Source organism: Mchenga conophoros, linkage group LG4 (assembly GCF_057382185.1).
Source record: "Mchenga conophoros isolate Kocher_MC1m ecotype Shallow Benthic linkage group LG4, M_conophoros_male_GT1.1, whole genome shotgun sequence".
Lineage (NCBI taxonomy): Eukaryota > Metazoa > Chordata > Actinopteri > Cichliformes > Cichlidae > Mchenga > Mchenga conophoros.
Window position 1 is genome coordinate 20,123,529 of NC_140529.1, and position 24,510 is coordinate 20,148,038.

Genomic DNA, 24,510 nt, shown 5'->3' on the forward strand with positions numbered 1-24,510 from the left:
TTACAGCATATGACTTTAGGAACACTTCCATGTGAATTAAAGCTGATGAAGACTACAAAAATGTATTTGACACTATACGTACATTACATTGCTACAGTTTAGAAAATCATTTTGTTTATTGTTTTTAGGTGATAGTCTGCAGGACCCAGGAATACCTGCATATCTACCAGCTTGCAGTGTAGTTCCTGCACTCCACAGCCTCTTCTGTTCCATGCAAGTGGATTTTCTCCAGGGCAGGAGAAACTATTTCTAAGAAAAGAAACAGACTCAGCCAGCGCACAGTAACACTAATCCTCTTTTTAAATGTAACTAACAAAAGGGCTACCTGACATAGATCATGTTTTTACTTTGCAAGTTCTTGATTAGGGGTGGGTTTTGATTATCGCCTTTCTGATTACAATCCATGCTAAATTGAATAAAGTGATATTGATTCATTAAAATCCCGTGTCGATTTGTAAATTAACGTTATTATGCCTGAAACGCCAGCATCTCAGGTTAAACCTCACAACATGTCGTCAAACACCATACAGCTAAAACAGTAACTGGGAGCAGGTTTACGGATTCTGCATACAAACGTGAACACAGAGCGCGGACCCGATGCGCCAGAATCAGATTTTGGTGTGTCGTCAGGTCCGCCCTGTGTTTGCCTCTTTTTTCTTCGCTGGCTTCTGCAGCTGCAGCTTTCATAACTCTCTGTTTACATCTCTAATTAAGGCTCACATGTGTCAGCTTTCTTTTAATAGATACGAAATTATGGATATATACTGATACATGATCAGAATTGTAATATTTCTGACTGAGGCAAAACTTTCCAGATTCCAATCAAATTGAATCGGATCCTGTATCGAATCAAAATGATTCTACAAATCAGTAACGATGCAGCCGTACTCAGCTCCCTAAGCATTTTCCCTTTCCAGTTCACAATCAATCCCACCCCTAGGTCAAAAATATGTATAGGACAATTGGCCTCATCTAATATTTTGTATGAACCTGTCCAGCTGTCCAGTGATTAAATGACAAGTAGATGGAGGCAGGACTCCACAGCAGGGGCATACTCCATAATGTGCTGTGCGTTATCATATGTATAATGTATATATTGCTCACTTATTGTATTTACCAACATCAAGGAGTTATGAGCAAAGAAAGGCCACACCATAGTGCATGTTTAAATAGGGAAAGTTTATTGATCAAAATGTATTACGCAAATACGCATTACATTTTTTTCAGCCCCCCAATCGAGAAAACAAAACCAATTACATGTTCAAAGCAACGGAACGGTGGCCCAATATCAGAGAGAACTCCACTCTTGAGTGAGCAGTGATGATTGAGCAGTCCGTTTTATTTTGCAGATTCAAGCTGCTCTTCAAAATTTTCACCACCAGATGTCACCGGAGAGGACTGTGTTGAAAAGCTTCGAGTAATGAACCGTTTTTCAATACAAGCTTCAGTGCTTCGGAAAGCTTCATTTGGCCATCACTACTAAAAATCATTTTCTTTCTTTTTCTGCTGAACATACATGATGATGTTAAGTGACGGCTGTGTGCGGACAGGGATAGGACCCAAGATGCAGACTCCAGAGAGAAACTTAAACCAAAACAGCTTTAATGCTGAACTCAAACATAACATAACTGGAAAAAGATCAAAAATAAACTAACACCGGCAGATTGACAAAACACACAGCAAAATAAACGGTAGATCGCGACACGGACACAGAGAAACACAGGGCTTAAATACACAGAGGGAGCAATCAGGGAATGAGTAACAGGAGGGAAACACATTTCTTTTGTTTTGATTGATTGATAAGGAGGAGCTGATGCAAACTCAGACTGCTTCCATCTTTGAATATGTGCTGCAGAATATGAAAACGGACATGACAAGATTGAGCTGCACCACTGAAGACTGGCAGGAAAATGGCTTTGATGATAAATTCTCATGAGTTCATGGTTGTTTTTCTTCTCTTGTTAATATACAGGCCTGGTAAGAACAGATTAAAAAATGTTGAAAGATACATGTTTTAATTACAGAAGATAATTCTGGATGACTATTTGTAGGTACTGAGGGTCAAACGCTGACTGAGTTTGAGGTGGTGGTAAAAAGTAAGGGTGCAACAATACTCGTATCGATATTGAACCGTTCGATACAGTGCTTTCGGTTCGGTACGCATATGTATCGAACAATACAAATTTTTAAATTTATTTTATCAACTTTTTTTCTGACGATGCTGTCTGTGTCGATCACTCAGTGGATCTACGTTCGACTACTCTGCCCAGGCTGCACTGTCGAGTGCAGATCCACTGAGCGCAGCGCAAGCTAGCAAGACAGAAGCTAAGCTCGTTGCAACATGGCAACTGCCTCAACGCTACCCGAAATTGAACCTCCCCCACCCTAATTCAGATCTGGCCTTTGGAACTATTTTGGTTTTTATGTGACGTATGACCCTGATGGTAAGCGCGTCATGGACAAAAGTAAAACAGTATGTCAGATGTGCCACGCAATGCTCAATTGGTGGGAAATAGTGCGTTAGCGCAGTTAGCTTGTTAACGTGTTGACGCCGCCCAGCCCCACGCACGGGGCGATCCGCGGTAACTCGTTAATGGAGATTTGCCGTGTTATGGCGTTAATGTCATTTTAACGAGATTAACGCTGACAGCACTAGTGGGAACACAACAAATATGACTGCACATTTACACCCACATCATCCTAGTGCAAAGACAAGTGGAAGCAAACAAAAACAACAAGCACACATGCTACAAACTTTACCCGCGTCATTTAGACAGCCGTTAGCACATGATTCTCTTTATGGGGACCTGATATGTTTAATATGCTGCTGAGAATATAGCCCAGAAGAAGGGTATAGCATAGCTTTTATTTCGGAAAGAGCCATTTCTCTGTAATAAACTCTCAAACAGCAGAAAGTCGCTGTGTAATGTCAAGTTTATCATATTTAAAATATGAGTTCTTTTGAACAGTCAACACCAGAAAGCAGTTGTATCTGCAGGTGAACAACTGGATGATTGAGGACCCTGCTGTTTATTATTGTGCTCGGGAGCCACAGTGACACAAGAGGAAGAAACGTTGTACAAAACCTCAACACATCAAGCCAAGTCATAATTTGGTTTTAGCTATTCAGAAATTAGCTGAAGACTGGCTATCACGTGTCATCTTGGACAGCTGAGCACACAGCCTGCAGGCAAAGGACTGGAGTGGATTGGAATGAAAAGTAGTGAGAGCTCTCCCTATACAGACTTACTGAAGAATAAGTTCCGCATTGATGTAGACACTTCAAGCAAGCTTCTGTGGTTAAAAGGCCTGGACAATCCCCAAGACTGACCTGCACATACTCAGGGTTCAGTCGTGATATTCATGTTGTTTAGATCAGATAGGCTACTGGAAAAGGACTGGAGTGGATTACTTAGAACTACGATACTGGTAGTGACATCAACTACTCTTAGTCAGTCCAAGGCCAGTTTGCCATCTCCAAAGACATCAGCAGAACGCAGGTGTGACTGATCAGTTAATATGATCTATAGTCCGCCAAAAGCCTGTGCAGACCACAGTTTCTCACTAAATAACAAAGTAGCAGTTTTATATGAGATATTTTCATATGATAAAGAAAAAAAATACATAGGTGCTTAGATAAACATATTCTTTATAATTTAGAAATGTGGTCAAATGCTTTGCTTTTGAATGGATAGGATTGAAACAAAGTGATGCTGTTGCAGATGGATAGGCAGCAGTGTGCACAGACTAATACCAGAGCACTGTGCTGTATGTTACTATACCAGATACACTCAATAGTAGAAGAACATGGTTTGAATATTTAAGGGATGGCATAAATATGAAAATACAAATGACATTAAAGTCAAAGGAGCTTGCAAAGAAAAGCGTCTGGACTTCTTTAAGTTACTTGAAGACGTTTCACCTCTCATCCGAGAAGCTTCTTCAGTTCTAAGGTCAAATGGTGGAGAGTCCCAGATATAAACCTAGTGGGAGTAACCCCCCACAGAGGGACAAAAGGACCCCTGATGATCCTCTAATCGCCTGAGCCAAGGTGTGAAATTGGGTGTGGGCCCCAATCAGCCAGAGTTTCGGGTGAGTTCATTGTGAAACCTGGCCCCACCTTATCATGCGAATTCCTGAGATCAGATGGCCCAGGATGTGAGTGGGCGTTAAGGCGTCTGGGAAGGGATCTCAAAACTGGATTATAGATGGCAGAGAGTTGGTGTCGTAAACCACCGCCTGTGTTCAAAGATGGTCGCTCACAGTGGACATAGATGGCTTCTTTCACTCCTCTTTCAAACCATCTGTCCTCTCTGTCCAAAATGTGAACATTGGCATCCTCGAAAGAGTGTCCTTTATCCTTAAGATGCAGATGGACTGCTGAGTCTTGTCCTGTGGAGGTGGCTCTTCTGTGAGCCACCTTGTCAGGGGTTAAGACATTTGTTCACAAGTAAGAGAAATAAGACACTGCAGACCGACTCAGAGAGTTTTAAGACATGCGCATGGGTGTGTGCCTCTCAGCAAAATCACACACACTCAAGCGCAGGCTGGTTGCTTTATTTATAAGGCAAAATGGGTTACATAGTACTTCCTCTTTTAACAGAAAGGGGAGAGGTCAGGCATTATCTCAGCTTATCTAACCTCTGCACACATACACTGAAAATAAAAATACAGAAGTATATCATGCTTATCTGACATCACACACACTGGGTTAAAGAATACATCTTATATCATGACTTGTCAAACATCTCAGACACTGAAGTAAGGAATGCATTATGTTCTCCTTAACAATAAGCTTGGTTATGTGAAAATATATGAACACTCGATTATAAGGCACACTTGATTATACTTGATTTCATAAAAATCCTCTCACATTTCCCTCCTGTTGTTAATATATTTCACAGGTTTTAATCAATGCATAGTCACTTGTTAGTCACATTTTCAACTTGCATGTCATACAGTGAAGTATTTAAACAACAGCTCCAAGAAGACTGGAGTATGGATTTTCCACTCTTTCCTCCATGATCAGCATATCATAATTGCGATAGGGATCCTCCATATTCCTCTGAATCAGGACATAATTTCCTAACATACGCTTAAACATGTTTGACATTATGCTTCTCAGACATGGGATAATACAAGCAGTGAAAAGGCAAAATAGTAACATCACATTGAAAAGGGCCAACAGGCCTTTAATCAGTAAGGATTTCCAGGAGCCACTCAGCAACCAGTCCCACCAGCCTTGCTTAACGGCTACGTAGTCCTGCTGCTGAGCATCTCTCAACTGTTTCAGAACATTCAAAGCATTTGTCATGTTTAATGAATGGATGTTGTCAGGTATGTATGTGCAACAGGTAGTGTTAAACAACACGCAGAGACCTCCTTTCTCTGCAAGAATAATGTCTAAAGCCACTCGGTGTTGCATGACAGTGATGCGGATTGCATCAATTTCTTCATTCTGTCCTTGGTTAATGCGGGTGGAAGCATTCAAAAACAGTCCAAAACGATAGTCTAAAGTCTCTATTTCCTACTCCGATCCAGGGAAACAAAGCGTGCATTACCTTCTGGCCGGTGTTCCAGAGTTTGAAGTTACAAGCACCTAAGCACAACAGCTTTGGGGCTGGGGCTGGTGCTGGTGTTGGTTCTGGGGCTGGTTCCTCTTCTGGATTCATCAGGTTGTTTTCCTCAGTCATCTTGTTGAGTTTTTATTCAGGCGTCCCTGGTGTTGTTATTGGTTCTTCTCTTTGGTGGGATAGGTCACTCTTTTACTATGTGTCTGTTCTTCAGGATGACCTGGTACACCTAAACTTCTGGTGAGTAGACTACCAGCGAAGTGGAGTGGCGGGATATACCCAATCAGCCCTTCCCCCACCGGTAGATCACCTGGAAGCTAGGGGAACCGGCGTCTTATTGTGGTGCAAACACTTTCTTCACGTGGCTTTGATGGATCCACTAAGGTCGTTCGGCTATCTTACAAGCTGTCGGTGTAGTAAGCAACACCTGGAAAGGACCCTCCCACCGTGGAGCACTCCAGTTTTTCCGCTGGAGGACTTTAATCAGAATCCAATCACCGGGGTTCAACCTGCAAGAGACTGGAGATAGATCACTCGGCAGTTGATTGCTTAGTATCACTTCTTTATTCTCAAACAGTTTTGTCATCCATTCTGCCATCGTTGTTTCTGCAGCAGATTTATTAATTGGCTCGCTAGTTATTGGCAGGGGAAACGCTCTGCCATGCATAATTTCAAATGGGGTCAGACCACTTGCTCCTTGAGTTATTCTCATCCATAGCTTAACTAAGCTCAAACATTCAGGCCATGGTCTTTTAGTTTCTTCCATAAATTAGGTCCTGTAGTGGCTGGGCCAGCAGTGCATACTCTGGAATCCAGCACCTACAGAAATTGCACAGGCCTAAAAAACTCATCATTTGTTGTTTAGTTATTGGTTTTGGTGCATTTTGGACTGCTGTCTTTCTGCTCTCTAGTAAGGTGCAGCCTTGGCCTGTTAGTTGATGTCCTAAGTAGATGACTTTATCACTCCACAATTGTAACTTGTGTTGTGATACTTTGTGGCCTTGTTCTGCCAAATGTTGCAGAACCGTCATTGTGTTTTCTCTACAATCATCTTGTGTATGGCCTGTAATCAATATGTCATCTACATACAGCAGAAATTTTCCTGGAGCAGGAAGAGAGCAAAATGACATTGATTTCTTTAGAGCTTCTGCATACAGTGTTGGGCTATTTTGAAATCCTTGTGGTAGCCTCGTGTATGTGTATTTTTCATTATAAAAAGTAAATCCAAATAGATTCTGTGAATCTTGGTGTAAGGGAACAGAGAAAAATGCATTTGAGAGGTCAATCACCGAGAACCATTGTTCTTTTGGTGTTACTTGATTTAAAATGGTATGTGGATTTGCAACCACTGGAGGTATTTGCTCTGTTACCTTATTTATTGCTCTTAGGTCATGAACTAGGCGATATTTTCCAGTATTGGCCTTTTTTACTGGAAAAATTGGTGTATTACACGTGGCTTTACTAGTTTTCACGAGAATACCTGCTTTCTGCATGTCTGCTATTACTGGCCTAATTCCTTCCTTTGCTTCTGCACTCAAAGGATATTGTGGTTTCACAGGCCTTCTGGCCCTGATGCTGACCTAACTATCAGAGTGTCATTAGAGAATCTCATTTTCACTTGAGGCATTTTTAGATACCTTCTAGTTTTTCAAAGAATTCACACATCTTACATATTTCAAACTTTGAAGTTTTTTGTTTTGTGTATATATATATTTTTTCCTAAACTTTGCATTGTTCATAGCTCACAGTTCTAAAACTGGGTATTTGTAAATCATATGCATTTGTAAATCATATGCCTAATCACTATGTGTCACCGTAATCCACAAGTATTGGCACAAATTTGTTTCCAAACTAACAAAATAATCAAAAAAACAAAAACATACATGAGTCAGGATACAAAAAGACTAAGAAAAATGCTGCCAGAAACAAAGCAGAAGTGTGAGGGGAAACTGAGCTCACAGACAGCTGCATGTGTTGGCTTTTAATAGCATGCAGCCTCTGCTTTAAAAAAACCAATAAATAAAAAATAAAAGAAAATGTGTAACATGCTCATCAACTTAGCGGTGTCCACACATTTAATTCAGCTTCATAATCCTGTAGGTTTAGTTATTATCTACAGGGTTTGGCTTATTAGTTGTTATTATAGATGTGCTCTGTATCTCAGTAATATTTATCTAGGATAAATGACAGGTTTTCAAGCAGGTTAAGTGCCTCTATGCACCTAATTGGTTTAATTATTGCCTTTATTTTCTTCATCTCATATGTCATTATACTGAGTTTGAGCAAACCTTTAAGCTTGATGCAGACTACTTCATAACAATTGTCCATCTCACATCATACTGGCTAAGATACTTCTTGTCAATATTAATATTATATTTTTATTAATTATTATCATCTTTTTCTGTCTATATAATAACAATAGTATATTACAATATTTTATTAGTGTATATCACTATATTACTACTGAGCCAACTTAATAGTTAGGATCATCTTACTCAGCAAACAGATAATTTATAGTTCATCCAATCTGTACAAATTTGCTCTTTCTCTGAACAGGTTTGTGCCTACTTTTAGACTGGTCTTCTGTTTGCCTCATCTCAGATCCAACCTTCAGTCACATTCATTCTCTCTGTTGCATGTCGAACCAAGTAGTTTATTATTATATTTTATTTTGTATCCATCAGGGACTGTGAGTGAGCTGCAGTCTCACCCACTTCCAGGATGGAAACATTTATCTTTTCACACACTTTCCTTGGCTGAACAATCACACAGCCTTAATCTACCTTATGCATCTCTTTTTTTTTATAGAAAAGGTCTTCATATGAATGATTTCCTTTTATTTATTTCATACAATCTGGGCATGATGGGTCATAAATGCACTGATTTTTGCAGCCACGGCCACTATCTCTATGTGACATAAAAAGGGGATCGGTTAGATGCTGTTTTGTCACATGACCTGAGGCTGATTTCACAATTATAGTGTTTTTTGAGAATGTTACATTTGGGACTTCTACAGTTAAAACAGTTTTACAAGCTCCTGTGTCTCAAAACATTTTTTAACGGCACACCTTTCACATATATTACAACTGCTGGTTTGGCTTCTGACTTTTTTCCACATATAGCTCTTTTTGCAAAGCGGCTTTTAAAGCATTTATTGAGTCAGGGGTGCATTTGCCTTGCCAAGCTGGACAATATATTTTATGTGGATTTCTCCACCTTTTTGCACTGATTTTTCCTGCATTTGAACAGTTTTTTTTTTTTCTAACCACTCTTCATCTGCTGTTAATTTTACTTTAGTTTTAGAATTACCCATTTTGAACTAATTACGTCAGAACTGTGACACTGTCTCTGGTATGACGAAGCGGGCAGGTTATCAATAACAGCCTTCTACTCACTCGCTATTCGAGTGAGCGGTTAATGATTTTACGTGATGACGCACAACCTTATTTTCCCACTTCAACCAGTACGTGAGTGTGCACAGGAAAACAACTTTGAGGAGTAGTTCGACCGCTTATTGGGTCGTAAATGACAACTTACTCCTCTTAGTTAACACAATTAAAGCGCGCTTTTATAATTTTTATTGAGATTTTCCGTATTTTTATTGTGCAACCTTCTACCTGTTCCGTTGCAGCCACTCCCAGAGCGACCGGAACTCGTTCCGTTCAGCTGCTACCCAGAGCAACCGGAACTTTTAATAGCGATTTCTAGAATCTCGCTCTTGCCTGTTGTCTCTAAGTCCCTCTTGGACTGAGATCTGTCGGCACTAACCAGGTTTACACACTATTTTAAAGGAAAATCTCAATATCAACGTATTTTAGCGCTTGATGGAATGCAGTGTTTCATATTCACCTTACTGTGGCGCTGCGTTTTGAATTCGGTTCATCTGGTCCTGGCGCCATGGGGCCTGTATAAGACGCTGACCGGAGATCGAATGGTCCCGGTTTTTTCTCCTTTACTGTGCACAGGTTTTTTCCAGCGCAGGCAACACGACGTCAGGATCGATGAAGACCGTCTGTGGACAACTAGACGTTAAAAATGTCTGTCTGTTCTTTGTGTGTTTTGATTAAAGGATGTTAGCTACAGCTCACCACTCATCTGCAGGCTTTATTTAAATGGAAAACTTCCACAACATCTCACCACTTCATAAAGGGGACTAAAAGGAGCTGTTAAATTCATTGAACTCATCCGTTGAAAACATTGTGCTAATCACTGTTAGGTTTTAGATCTTTCCCACTGAAAACAACTGACTGCAAAAAACTTTTTTCTTACTAATAATTTTCCACAGTGTGATCTGTTTTCTCTTATAATCTGTCAGCATCCATCTGGATGCAAAGCAAACTTCCTCACAGGCTGATATAAAGTCTGATATCATGCTGTCAGTCACAGAAGAAGATGAGAAGCTCCCATCAGATCATACTGAGCACCAACATGTTCTCTGTAGCTCTGCTGCTTCTGCTGCTGGATCCTGTGAGTCTCACTGAACAGAAACACTATGATCACAGCTGACTGATTCTTACTTTTACTGCATTCAACATGTTTCCTCCACAGGTGTGAAATGTGAACAGCTGACACAGCCAGCCTCTGTGATTGTGCAGCCAGGCCAGCGTCTGACCATCACCTGTCAGGTCTCTTATTCTCTTGGCTGGTACAGAGCTTGGATCAGACAGCCTGCAGGGAAAGGTTATTCATTGACTGTTATTAAAAACACTTTCACATCTGAACAAATCTTTGTATGGAAATAAAAATCCTGCTCTTTTCCACCTGAATTCTGTGATCGTTCAGATGAAAAATAAAAATAGCTGGAATAAAATCTAACAAAAAAACAATGTGAATGTATTTACATTACACTTCCTAAGCATAAATTCACGTGTTCATTTATGCTTAGGAACATCATTTTAAGGCTTTAATCTCAAAATATTTTTATTCAGTTTATTTATATCTTTGAGAATCCTCACAGAGTGTGATTAGCAGAAAGTAAATTGCTGAGGTTACTGTGGTACTCTGTCATGGTACTGGGTCTGTGATCCAGTGTGTGTTAACTCTAGTTTAAGTTATATTCTCTGATTTATTGTTATTCATGGTTTTGTTCTCCTTATTGTTCTCTGCATATGTTATATCCATAGTTCCTATTTTTTAGGTTTCTGTTACTGTGCCTTACCTGTGTTCCACATTTCATGTGTAGTCACCCTTGTGTCCAGACTATGTTCCCTCTGTCTCCCCAGTCAGTCATATCTCCTTGTCTCAGTGTCAAGCCCGTGTGTGAAATTGAAACTGGTTCCTCTACAGGAAAGACTGAGGGCTTTTTGGGGCTTTTTAAACACTGGAGTGGAGGGAATGGACTCCAAAGACTGACCATTCAAACCTGCTGAACAACCAGAAGAAAAAACAGATCAATGAAAATCAGGGATAAATAATGACTTAAACAAATGATCTAAATAAAAATAATAATTGATGCATTGCAACGTGAAGCAATTCACAGGGCAGACAGACAACTGTCAGCAGGACAGACAGTCTGAACATCATGTTGAAAATGAAGCTGTGAGCGAAGAGCTTTAAATCAAAAGGACAGAGTCTGCCACCTGGATTTTATTAGGCAGGGCCAAAAATATGCGGCTTAAACATTATTCAAATATGTCTACAAATAAAATTTTACATTGATTATCACATCGTTCAGTATTGGTTTAACGCCTAAATATACTGTATGTTTGCTTATGTAATACAATATAATCCAATGATTTAATAATGACATTTCTTTTCAAATTCTCATTTAATGTAAAATTACCACCAGAATAAAATAAAGTCACAATTTTTCAGTTTATTTGTTTTTTCAGGTTAAGATATGTTTTGCTGAGGAGGAGGAGTCAATGCAAAACTGATGTTTTCAGCAGCTTTTTATGGGTTTGAGAGTAAGACTCAGGGACTCAAACTAATATACACACAGCAGGCTGGACAAAGGCAACTGACTCTTAGAATAATGAGAACTTTTTATGCAGTCGTTTTCCTGATTCTGTTCTGCTTCATGACTGGTAAGGACATATATTTCTGGTATACAAATGAGCATGTGAAAAAATATGACTGGACTAATGACCTGTTAACATTTCTGTAGGTACTGATGGTCAAACACTGACAGAGTCTGAATCAGTGGTTAAAAGGCCTGGAGGCTCCCACAGACTGACCTGTACATACTCAGGGTTTAGTGGTGATTATAATAATGCTTGGATCAGACAGGCTGCTGGAAAAGGACTGGAGTGGATTGCTGTCATCTGGGGTGACAGTAGTGGCAGCTTCTACTCTCAGTCAGTCAGAGGCCGGTTTACCATCTCCAGAGACAACAGCAGAAAGCAGGTGTATCTGCAGATGAACAGCCTGACAACTGAGGATTCAGCTGTTTATTATTGTGCTCGAGAGGCACACTGAGACAAAAGGAAGAAACGCTGTACAAAAACCCATCAAACTACGTCAAACTCTGATTTTAGGTTTTTCCCCCAAATTAAAGAAAAATACATTTAACTCACTCACACTCAAAACTACAATAAACTTGGTTTTGTGAAGCCTTGGTGTTGTACAGTTTTACAATAAATATTTTAAATGTAAATGTTTTCATCTGTCATGTGTGAATTAGGATGATTTTATTTTCCAAAACTACAAACAAATCCAACACTAAATTTGTTTTTTAAATAATATTTCCCTTTATTTGCACTAAAATTTTTACTATTTGTACTAAATGCCACAGTGTGACCTGTTTTCTCTCATAATGTGAACAGCTGACACAGCCAGTCTCTATGATTGTGCAGCCAGGTCAGCATCTGACCATCGCCTGTCAGGTCTCTTATTCTCTTGGCCACTGGACAGCTTGGATCAGACAGCCTGCAGGGAAAGGACTGGAGTGGATTGGGATGAAAAGTACTGGGAGTACTTACTACAAAGATTCACTAAAGAGCAAGTTCAGCATTGACTTGGACACTTCAAGGAAGACAGTGACTCTAAATGGACAGAATATGCAGCCTGAAGACTCTGCTGTGTATTACTGTGCCAGAGACTCACAGTAACACAAACTGTTAGGAAGCCTGAACAAAAACCTCTCAGTGCCTGAACAACTGGAGCATGAAGCCACCAGAGGAGGAGCTCTAAGACCATGAATGAAACTTAACTTAATCTTCTAAGAAACTTCTTCTGCTTGTTGTCTCATAACCGTTAAAATATGATGGGTTTAAATTATGCCTAACGAATCAAGTGCTTTTATTGTCATTTCAACCATGTGCGGTGGTAGAGTACACAGTGAAGTGAGACAGTGATCCTTCAAGGCCATGGTGCCACATATAACAGACACGCAGCACATGACTATGTGAAATGCAAGTGTGCAAAAATTTGCAAAAAAGAAACAAAAACATGAATAAAATAATTGAAAAACAAAGCTCAGAGACTCATTTTCTTTACTTCTGTAATTCAAGATACAATCAGTTCTCAGATACAATTTGAGATTATAGCACCAACTACTGTATAGTCCAATAACGTCACACTACATACAATACTTTCAGCAGTCACTTTATTAGGTACACCTGTTCAACTGTCGTGACGGTCCTGGGTCGGTGACCCAGTGTTTTCTGTTTTGTGTTATTAATCCTTGATTTCATGATGTGTTATTGTTAGTCTGTTGGTTTTGGTTTCTGTCTCAAGTATTCCTAGCTGCTCTGTGCTTTAGTATTTTCCGAGTTCTAGTTCTTAGGGTTTGTTTCTGTGTTCCCTCTGTTCAGTGTTGACACTGTGTCTGTGTCCCTCTCATATCCTTCCTGTTTTATTTTAATAGTCCTGCTCTGTGTCAGCTTCGGTCCCCCATCTCGTCTGCCTAATTAGTTCTAAAATGCACTTTTAGTTGAAAAGTGCATTTTTGAGGAATCATAAACAGTGACACTGTGTGCGTCATGTCTGAGTGTATTTTATTATGGGACAGCAGTGAAAGGGTTCAGGGGGATTTTGACACTGTTACAAGAACTGTCTGCATTCCCACCACATTATACGATATATAACTGTCACCTCCCTGCTCTCTGAAACAGGGTAATCAACCATTTATTAATGTCAGATAGGCTATTTGTGCATTCAAAATATATCTGTAGCTCAGTATGGTGGAAAAACCTATTATGAGAGGGAATTCCTGGGCCTGGCAAAATTGACAAATAGGTGAGTTTGTGTAATGAAAAATGCCTTAACTGTTTTGACGACTGCATTAAGAGCAGTGAGAATAAAATTTCTGCTGTGAGAACTGAACCGAACTGAATGAGTAAAACCTGTAACAACATATTAGGTAAAAGTATAAGTTCAGATTGACTATTTACTGATATCTTGCTCAGTTGTTCCCTGATCTCAAGACTTTCATTTTCTCGTTATGTCAACGTATTAAAAATTGCATGAATGGGTGACCTGAGGAAAAAAAGTCAATACATATTGTTTTCATCACATTCAGAAGGTTGGCCTGAATAATTCAAAATGTAATGTGTTAACGTAAAGGAGAGGATTTGTGTTCGTCTTTGAGGAGGAGGAGCTGATGTAAACTATGATCTCTACCATGAAGACATGATGCAGAATATAAGACAGGGAATACACGATTAACCACCACTGTACACGGAGCAGAGACAAATGGCCTTGACAATGAATCATCCTGAATTTGTGGCTGTTTTTCTTATCATTTATATTTACTGGGCCGGTAAGGGAAGTGCAGTCGTTTTACTAACATTGTTGTGAAAGTGAAATGATAAGCTTGGAAAACAGTCCCTAATTATTCTTGTTTGACTGCAGGTACTGAGAGCCAAACACTGACAGAGTCTGAATCCGTGATTAAAAGGCCTGGAGAACCACACAGACTGAGCTGTACATACTCAGGGTTTAGCAGCGATATTCATGTTGGTTGGATCAGACAAGCAGCTGGGAAAGGACTGGAATGGATTGTTTTCATCTGGAGCGACAATAGTGGAAGCTTCTATTGTGAGTCAGTCAGAGGCTGGTTTACCATCTCCAGAGACAACAGCAGAAAGCAGGTGTATCTGCAGATGAACAGCCTGACAACTGAGGATTCAGCTGTTTATTATTGTGCTCGAGAGTCACAGTGACACAAGAGAAAGAAATTTTGCACAAAAGCTTATCACACTAAGTCAAACACTGCTTGATTGCTGCTCAAATTATAGACAATACATTTAACTCCATCCTCACACTCAGAAATATAATAAAGCTGGTTTTGTGAAGCCTTTGTGTTGTAAAGTTTTACAATAAATAGTTTTTTGGTGGATGTTTACATTTAAATATTGTTATCTGTATGCAAATCAAACTTCCTCACAGGCTGATATAAAGTCTGATATCATGCTGTCAGTCACAGAAGAAGATGAGAAGCTCCCATCAGATCATATTTAGCGCTAGCTGCTGGATCCTGTGAGTCTCACTGAACACAAAAAATATGATCACTGCACACTGATTCTTACTGTTACTACATTCAACATGTTTTGTCCACACGTGTGAACAGCTGACACAGCCAGCCTCTGTGATTGTGCAGCCAGGTCAGCCTCTGACCATCACCTGTCAGGTCTCTTATTCTCTTGGCCACTGGACAGCTTGGATCAGACAGCCTGCAGGAAAGGACAGGAGTGGATTGGGATGAAAAGTACTGGGAGCTCTTAGTAGAAAGATTCCCTAAAGAAAAAGTTCAGCATTGACTTGGACACTTCAGGGAAGACAGTGACTCTAAATAGACAGAATATGCATCCTGAAGACCGCCCCCCCAAAAAACAAAAAAAAAAACAAACAGTAAATGAGCAGCTTGACATCAGAGGACTCTGCTGTTTATTAATGTCCTCAAGAGACACAAAGCAAAGACTCTATCCTTTCATAACTTGTTAGAACTGTTTTATTATTATTTTATTAATTTTCCTTCTTTATTTATTATGAAAAAAACTAATTTCAGTCTAATGATACAGTAATTTGGTCCTATTTTTAGAAAATACAACATTTGTTTTCATTCATATGCCGATGATACTCAGATCTATCTTCAATTGAAGGGAAACAGTCCTGCCTCACTAGAACCCTTACTTCAGTGTCTTGGTGAAGTTAAATCCTGGATGGCCTCTAATTTCCTTAACTTCAATGAGAACAAAACCGAAGTGATAATTTTTGGACCAAGCGGCAATCCCAACACTTCTAATTTTAACCTGCACAGTCTTGAGCCTTTTGTCAAATCACATGCCAAAAATTTGGGGGTTATATTTGACAGCAATTTCACCTTTGAAAAACAAATTAGCTCAGTTGTACAGCGGTCTTTCTTCAAACTGAGGCTTTTATCTAAGGTGAGATCATTTTTATCTTTTAAAAACTTTGAACGAGCGATTCATGCTTTTATTATATCCCAGCTGGACTATTGTAACTCCTTATATGCTGGAGTCAGCCAGACCTGCCTGGCAAGGCTGCAGTTGGTCCAGAATGCTGCAGCTTGTCTTCTGACACGTACTAAAAGATGTGAACACATTTCCCCGGTACTTGCCTCCCTTCATTGGCTCCCTGTCTGCTTCAGAATTAATTTTAAAATTTTATTGTTGACTTACAAAGCCCTGAATGGACAGGCTCCCGGGTATTTGTCTGACCTCTTGCAGACTTATACCCCCCTTAGATCTCTTAGATCAAGTGATCTTTTGCTTTTAGCTGTACCAAGGTCGAGGCTGGTTCATAGAGGTGATCGAGCATTTGCAGTCGTAGCGCCTAAGCTGTGGAATCATTTACCCCTACACATCAGACAGGCTCATACTGTCAATCTTTTTAAATCTTATCTTAAAACGCATTTTTATTTACTGGCTTTTAATACAGCATGAGAGTTGTTTGTTAATTCATATTTGGTGTTTGCTTTTAATACTCTAAGTTGTTTTATTATGTATGTTGTATTCTTGTACAGCACTTTGGTCAACGCTCCTGTTGTAATTAAATGTGCTATATAAATAATTAAACTATTAAACTATTAAACTTTATATTCAATGAAACAGAAAAAACTGAATTGAAAAATGAATTTGAAAAATCGGCTATTCTATATAAATGCAAACTGTGTTCTGTTACATTGTGCCGTCTGCAGCAGAGACATCCTACAGTAAATGGACAGAATATTCAGCCTGAAAACAGTGCTATGTATTACAGGGCCAGAGTCACATTCACAGAAAAAAAAGCTCTAAGACTGCTAACAAATTCCTATTTTTTTAGTGTCTGTTTATTTTTTATAAATCCTTGGCAATGACTTTATTGTGATTTTGTAAGTATTGATAAAGCCCTAAAACAAAATGCCAGTACATGAAACTGAATTTAGTTATCAATAATGTTATAAAGTGATTAATTTATGACATAAAATGATTTCATTAAAATAATATTTTGGTTTGTGAGATTGTATTTATTTATTATATTGTACATTTTAATCTACAAACTAATAAGGTGCAAATTATGCAAAGTACTTGTTTATATACAGAAACATAGAACCCAACATTTACATGTACAGTAAATGTTATAACAATGTTTTTTCTTTCAATTTTATTAGCAATCATATCAAACTTTGTTATGTTGTATGGATTCAACATACAGAGTCGAGCAAGGTCATGACCTCTGAAGTTCTCCTCTTCCTCTCATATTGATGTCTGCACTGTAGACTGGGCAGAGACAAATGGCTTAAACAATGATCAGAAATTATATTTGGCTTTCTTTTCTCGTTTTTATTTATTCCAGCCTGCATAAGCCAAAGAGGCAGAGTTCACCCAGGACATGTCAATAACTTGTCACAAGGACAAGTTTAAATTTTTCTTTTAAAATTCAGTTTTTAATGAACCTCAGAGTTATTTTTTTAAGATTGTTTTTGTTTTTCATCTTTTAAAAATGTTAAAAACACAGTCTCTTTCACTGCTTGAACAATCAATGTATCTCCAATAATGTATCAGCGTCTATCTGTATGCAAAGTAAGCTCCCCCACAGACTCGATATATTGCTGCTGGTTGCAAAAGAAGAATAGAAGCTCCTGGGAGATCACCTTCAGCACCAACATGTTCTCTGTAGCTCTGCTGCTGCTGCTGGCTGCTGGATCCTGTGAGTCTTACTGAACACAAACACTGACAGCATGAAAACTACACACTTTTAATTTAAATGCATTCAACACATTTTCTTCACAGGTGTAAACTGCGAGCAGCTGACACAGTCACCCTCTGTTATACTGCAGCCAGGTCAGCGTCTGACCATCACCTGTCAGGTCTCTTATTCTCTTAGCTGGTGGACAGGCTGGATCAGACAGCCTGCAGGGAAAGGACTGGAGTGGATTGGGGTGAAAGATACTGGGAGCTCTTACTATGAAGATTCACTAAAGAGCAAGTTCAGCATTGACTTGGACACTTCAAGCAACACAGTGACTCTAAATGGACAGAATATGCAGCCTGAAGACTCTGCTGTGTATTACTGTGCCAGAGAGTCACAGTAACACAAACTGTTAGGAACCCTGAACAAAAACCTCTCAGTGCCTGAACAACTGGAGCATGAAGCCACCAGAGGAGGAGCTCTAAGACCATGACTGAAACTTAACTTCATCTTCTAAGAAACTTCTTCTGCTTGTTGTCTCATAACCGTTAAAATATGATGGGTTTAAATTACGCCTAACGAATCAAGTGCTTTTATTGTCATTTCAACCATGTGCGGTGGTAGAGTACACAGTGAAGTGAGACAGTGATCCTTCAAGGCCATGGTGCCACATATAACAGACACGCAGCACATGACTACGTGAAATGCAAGTGTGCAAAAATTGCAAAAAAGAAACAAAAACATGAATAAAATAATTGAAAAACAAAGCTCAGAGACTCATTTTCTTTACTTCTGTAATTCAAGATACAATCAGTTCTCAGATACAATTTGAGATTATAGCACCAACTACTGTATAGTCCAATAACGTCACACTACATACAATACTTTCAGCTGTCACTTTATTAGGTACACCTGTTCAACTGTCGTGACGGTCCTGGGTCGGTGACCCAGTGTTTTCTGTTTTGTGTTATTAATCCTTGATTTCATGATGTGTTATTGTTAGTCTGTTGGTTTTGGTTTCTGTCTCAAGTATTCCTAGCTGCTCTGTGCTTTAGTATTTTCCGAGTTCTAGTTCTTAGGGTTTGGTTCTGTGTTCCCTCTGTTCAGTGTTGACACTGTGTCTGTGTCCCTCTCATATCCTTCCTGTTTTATTTTAATAGTCCTGCTCTGTGTCAGCTTCGGTCCCCCATCTCGTCTGCCTAATTAGTTCTAAAATGCACTTTTAGTTGAAAAGTGCATTTTTGAGGAATCATAAACAGTGACACTGTGTGCGTCATGTCTGAGTGTATTTTATTATGGGACAGCAGTGAAAGGGTTCAGGGGGATTTTGACACTGTTACAAGAACTGTCTGCATTCCCACCACATTATACGATATATAACTGTCACCTCCCTGCTCTCTGAAACAGGGTAATCAACCATTTATTAATGTCAGATAGGCTATTTGTGCATTCAAAATATATCTGTAGCTCAGTATGGTGGAAAAACCTATTATGAGAGGGAATTCCTGGCCCTGGCAAAATTGACAAATAGGTGAGTTTGTGTAATGAAAAATGCCTTAACTGTTTTGACGACTGCATTAAGAGCAGTGAGAATAAAATTTCTGCTGTGAGAACTGAACCGAACTGAATGAGTAAAACCTGTAACAACATATTAGGTAAAAGTATAAGTTCAGATTGACTATTTACTGATATCTTGCTCAGTTGTTCCCTGATCTCAAGACTTTCATTTTCTCGTTATGTCAACGTATTAAAAATTGCATGAATGGGTGACCTGAGGAAAAAAAGTCAATACATATTGTTTTCATCACATTTAGAAGGTTGGCCTGAATAATTCAAAATGTAATGTGTTAACGTAAAGGAGAGGATTTGTGTTCGTCTTTGAGGAGGAGGAGCTGATGTAAACTATGATCTCTACCATGAAGACATGATGCAGAATATAAGACAGGGAATACACGATTAACCACCACTGTACACGGAGCAGAGACAAATGGCCTTGACAATGAATCATCCTGAATTTGTGGCTGTTTTTCTTATCATTTATATTTACTGGGCTGGTAAGGGAAGTGCAGTCGTTTTACTAACATTGTTGTGAAAGTGAAATGATAAGCTTGGAAAACAGTCACTAATTATTCTTGTTTGACTGCAGGTACTGAGAGCCAAACACTGACAGAGTCTGAATCCGTGATTAAAAGGCCTGGAGAACCACACAGACTGAGCTGTACATACTCAGGGTTTAGCAGCGATATTCATGTTGGTTGGATCAGACAAGCAGCTGGGAAAGGACTGGAATGGATTGTTTTCATCTGGAGCGACAATAGTGGAAGCTTCTATTGTGAGTCAGTCAGAGGCTGGTTTACCATCTCCAGAGACAACAGCAGAAAGCAGGTGTATCTGCAGATGAACAGCCTGACAACTGAGGATTCAGCTGTTTATTATTGTGCTCGAGAGTCACAGTGACACAAGAGAAAGAAATTTTGCACAAAAGCTTATCACACTAAGTCAAACACTGCTTGATTGCTGCTCAAATTATAGACAATACATTTAACTCCATCCTCACACTCAGAAATACAATAAAGCTGGTTTTGTGAAGCCTTTGTGTTGTAAAGTTTTACAATAAATAGTTTTTTGGTGGATGTTTACATTTAAATATTGTTATCTGTATGCAAATCAAACTTCCTCACAGGCTGATATAAAGTCTGATATCATGCTGTCAGTCACAGAAGAAGATGAGAAGCTCCCATCAGATCACCTTCAGCACCAACATGTTCTCTGTAGCTCTGCTGCTGCTGCTGGCTGCTGGATCCTGTGAGTCTCACTGAACAGAAGCACTATGATCACAGCTGACTGATTCTTACTGTTACTACATTAAACATGTTTTCTCCACAGGTGTGAAGTGTGCACAGCTGACACAGCCAGCCTCTGTGATTGTGCAGCCAGGTCAGCGTCTGACCATCACCTGTCAGGTCTCTTATTCTCTGAGTGGCACCTGGACAGCTTGGATCAGACAGCCTGCAGGGAAAGGACTGGAGTGGATTGGGATGAAATACACTGGGGACTCTCACTATAAAGATTCACTAAAGAGCAAGTTCAGCATTCAGTTAGATACTTCAAGCAAGACAGTAACTTTAAATGGACAGAATATGCAGCCTGAAGACACTGCTGTGTATTACTGTGCCAGAGAGTCACAGTAACACAAAACATCAGCAGACCTGAACAAAAACATCTCAGTGGCTGAGCAGTTGTAGCATGAAGCCACCAGAGGAGGAGCTCTAAGACCACTAAAGAATTGATGGGTGATTTTACTCAAAAAAATAAATTGGGAAATTCCTTACTGGTCACTATTCTTTTTTTTTTTTTTTTTGCCTGTCCCGTTTGGCTCTTTTGCCATCAGAATTATTGTCTAAAGGCAAAGAAAGATGCCCAACGGATTTACTTTACCAAATTGTCCATTTGATTCACCTTTTATTGTTTATTTTATTTTCACTTGCTGAATACGGGACAGACTTGACTGGGGGAAAGAAGGGGAGAAAGAAAGAGGGAAAGAAAAACAGCTGAGAAGAGGGACAGGGGAGAAGGGCAAAAAACAAAAACCAACAGAATAAGCAGACAAAAAAATAAATAAAAATACATATATCGATCACCTGGATCACCTGTTGAGAAAGAAAAAAGAAAACAAGCAGAAGAAAACGAGAGTAATAGAATAAACAACATCACAATGATATATGGGAATATGAGCAGTTCTCACGGGTTGCCAAGACCAGAATAAACCCTGTTTTATAACTACATCATGCATACGTCAATCCTTGAGGGTGCTACATATTAAATATTATTGTGCAGCACGTAAGATCGACAGCGCACAGTGTGCTTTGAGGTAGGAGCCAAAAAGGGTGTAGTTTGTGTGTGAGCACCCATGTGTACACCTGTGAGCATGGACGCGCTTGTATTTAAAAGGTTCCTTCATGTAATGATCTGCTAGAGGGTGTGGGGGAGCCACAGCCCCGTCCTCCAGGGCATGAAGCAGGTATGGAGGAGATCAAAACTCCAGACATCTAGAGGCCCCCAGAACACAAGAGACCAAGGAAGACCAACAGAGGGGCAGCCGCGCCACTGTCCCAGAAAGAGCTGAGGAGAGTCCCAGATGAGGGGTCACTCAGCAGCTGCGGAGCAGAAGCCAGGGGGGGTTGCAGTGACGCGCCCATGAGCTCCGCCGGCAGCCAGCTGTGCCTGACCCCACCTCCGAAGTGGCCTGAGCGAGCCCCAGGCTCCAGGCCCCGATAAGCAGCCGCCAAGGAGTGAGCCGGCGTGTACCTGGACGCCCATCCCCAGACACAAAGAACCACCAACGCACCGATGTCTGAGGGAGTCCGCCACCGGCAGGGGAAGTGGTGGGGGGAGATAGGCCTCCAAACCTTGGAGGGCCTGAGATGTCCCCAGAGAGGTGGCGTCTGATACCCAACCTGACATATAGACACAGACATATAGGCACACACAGACACAAACATCCATTCCCACCCTCATGCTCTCATATGCACTTACACCACACTCAACCGACGTGGAGACAGACATAAAGAGATGCTGTATACACGATCACACTCCCCAAGCGTACTCTACCAACCGGGTCTAGGTACCCTTGCCCCTGGAGGGGGGAACTGCACCCAGACCCAGGTGGTGTTACCCTTTTCCCTGCGGTGGGGAGAAGCAGACTGCCCTGACTGGTCACTATTCTTGATCGAGATAGTCGTAGTAAGAAATTATGCTCACGGCAGTTCAGCACCAGTTTACCATGTCCAAAGGAAACAACAGAAAGCAGCTGTATCTGCAGATGAGCAGCTTAACAGCAGAGGATTGTTTATTATTGTCCTCAAGAGACACAAAGCAAAGACCCGATCCTCTCATAATCTGTTAGAACTTTTTTATTATTATCTTTTAAAATGTTTATATTAATATTATTATGAAAGAAAATTCAGACTCTGATGTTAAGTAAGTTGTTCCTTCGGATCTCCTTCAGAAGAAAGTTTGGCTGAAGGCATTGCGTGCTGACTGCTCTGAGCCTCACTAAGGCAGAGAATCTGATAAAATGACCACAACATACTGTTAAGATTTCTACAATAAACTTAAACTTGTTTTGCTCCACAAGTGTGAAAAAGTTTGATCAGTTTACACAGCCAGCCTCTGTGAGTGTACAGTCTCATGATTATATGTTACCTATCAATTTCTCTGAGCAGGTATACAGTTCAACAGGGTGAAAATAAATGGACAGAATGTGCAGCCTGGTGGCAAGACAGAGACACTGAAACACAAACAATTAGGAGACCTGAGCAAAAAAGTCTGTACTGTTGCACCCAGTGTGACCCCGTGTCCTATATTGAGATTCACATCCAGCTAAACTCTCTCTTGCATCACTTTCTCCAAGGAACAGGCATGTGCTGTATTTGGACAGGATTTCATGCAAAAAAGTGTGAAACTGAATGGATGATCAGCAGATGGATGATATGTCTGTCTTGTGCACTGTAACTGATGACCTTTGGTTGTGGTTGCTTAACGGTTTTTCTTTTCTGTACATGTGGTTAACATAGGAAAGAGTTGTGTTTAAAGGTGTGGTAAAGCTTGCATCATTCCTTGCTTTGGCTTGACATTTTACAAATTCAACAAAGACTGAGAATGGTGGGAGGCTAACATTGTGGTGTTCTTTAAACTTTGACCCTACCATTGTCCACTTCTCTTGAAGATGGAAGGGCAGCTTCTCCACAATTGGATGTACTCCCCTAGCTGTGTCAAGGTAACTTAAATCAGATAAATAACCATATAGCTTTGCAGCTTGGAGTTCACACAGTAGACCTGACAGGTCACAAAGCTTCTGTGGTTCTTTACTGGAGAGCTTTTCTATTGCTTCTGGTAAGCCGTAATGTTCCTCCAGTCTCAACCATATCATCTTCAGACCGGCAGGTGGATGCTTTATGTGGACTGCTTTTAATCTCTTGGCATGTTCAGAAGACTCTGGGCCTAACCAATTCATAAGTAGGTTGATTACTTCATGGCGGTTAGAACAAGGTACCTAATAGTGCTCTGGAATGTGACTTTCCAACTAAAGTAATTTTCTGGCTTAACACAGCTAGTTTGTGTGAATGTGCAGCCAGGCCAGCCTCTGACCATCACCAGTCAGGTCTCTTATTCCGTGAGCAGCTGGTGGACAGATTGGATCAGAGAGCCTGTGGGTAAAGGACTGGAGTGTATTGGAAGTGCACATTATGGATACAATGCATCATACAAAGATTCACTAAAGAACAAGTTCACCATCAGCTTGGATGCTTCCAGCAATACACAGCAACAGCTATTAAAAGGCCTGGGGACTGTCACAGACTGATCTGTACATATTCAGGGTTCGGTGGTGATATTCATGCTGCTTGGATCAGACAGGCTGCTGGAAAAGGACTGGAGTGGATTGCTTAGATCTAGATGGCAGATGTTTATATTTTATTAATTTTTTAAATCACTATTATTTAAGTTAAATAAACACAGTATAAACATAATATGATGAATCAGTTTTTCCTTTTTCTTGCACACTCTACATGATCTTTTTTTCTCTCTCATGAGAGGAGTCAATGTAAAATTTCAGGTCTTCAGTCTACTTATCTGACTGCTGGGAACAGTCGACACAGTTTAACATGATGGACTGAAAGTTAGTCATCTCATGAAGTGAGAGGAAGAATATCTCACATTTGTGCATTTCTAAGGTCAGTCTAAACTATTTAACTTACAATTTGTTAGAAATTGCAATGACAGAGGTTGTGTTTGTCTGTCTGTGAGGAAGAGGAGCTGATGCGAACAACGACCTATATGAAACTATGATGGCTGAATGTGT

The 24,510-nt window shown here is 40.1% G+C and overlaps 2 gene segments (V, D, J or C); both read left to right on the forward strand.

The window, feature by feature from the left end:
* The first annotated feature begins 17,592 nt into the window (after positions 1 to 17,592).
* Positions 17,593 to 18,051, forward strand: LOC146575953 (immunoglobulin heavy variable 4-38-2-like). The segment is given in 2 exon segments: positions 17,593 to 17,666; positions 17,750 to 18,051. Coding segments are annotated over 2 exon segments (345 nt in total).
* A 2,327-nt stretch (positions 18,052 to 20,378) lies between these two features.
* On the forward strand, positions 20,379 to 21,212 carry LOC146575954 (Ig heavy chain V region 5A-like). The segment is given in 2 exon segments: positions 20,379 to 20,453; positions 20,535 to 21,212. Coding segments are annotated over 2 exon segments (348 nt in total).
* The last annotated feature ends 3,298 nt before the right edge of the window (positions 21,213 to 24,510 follow it).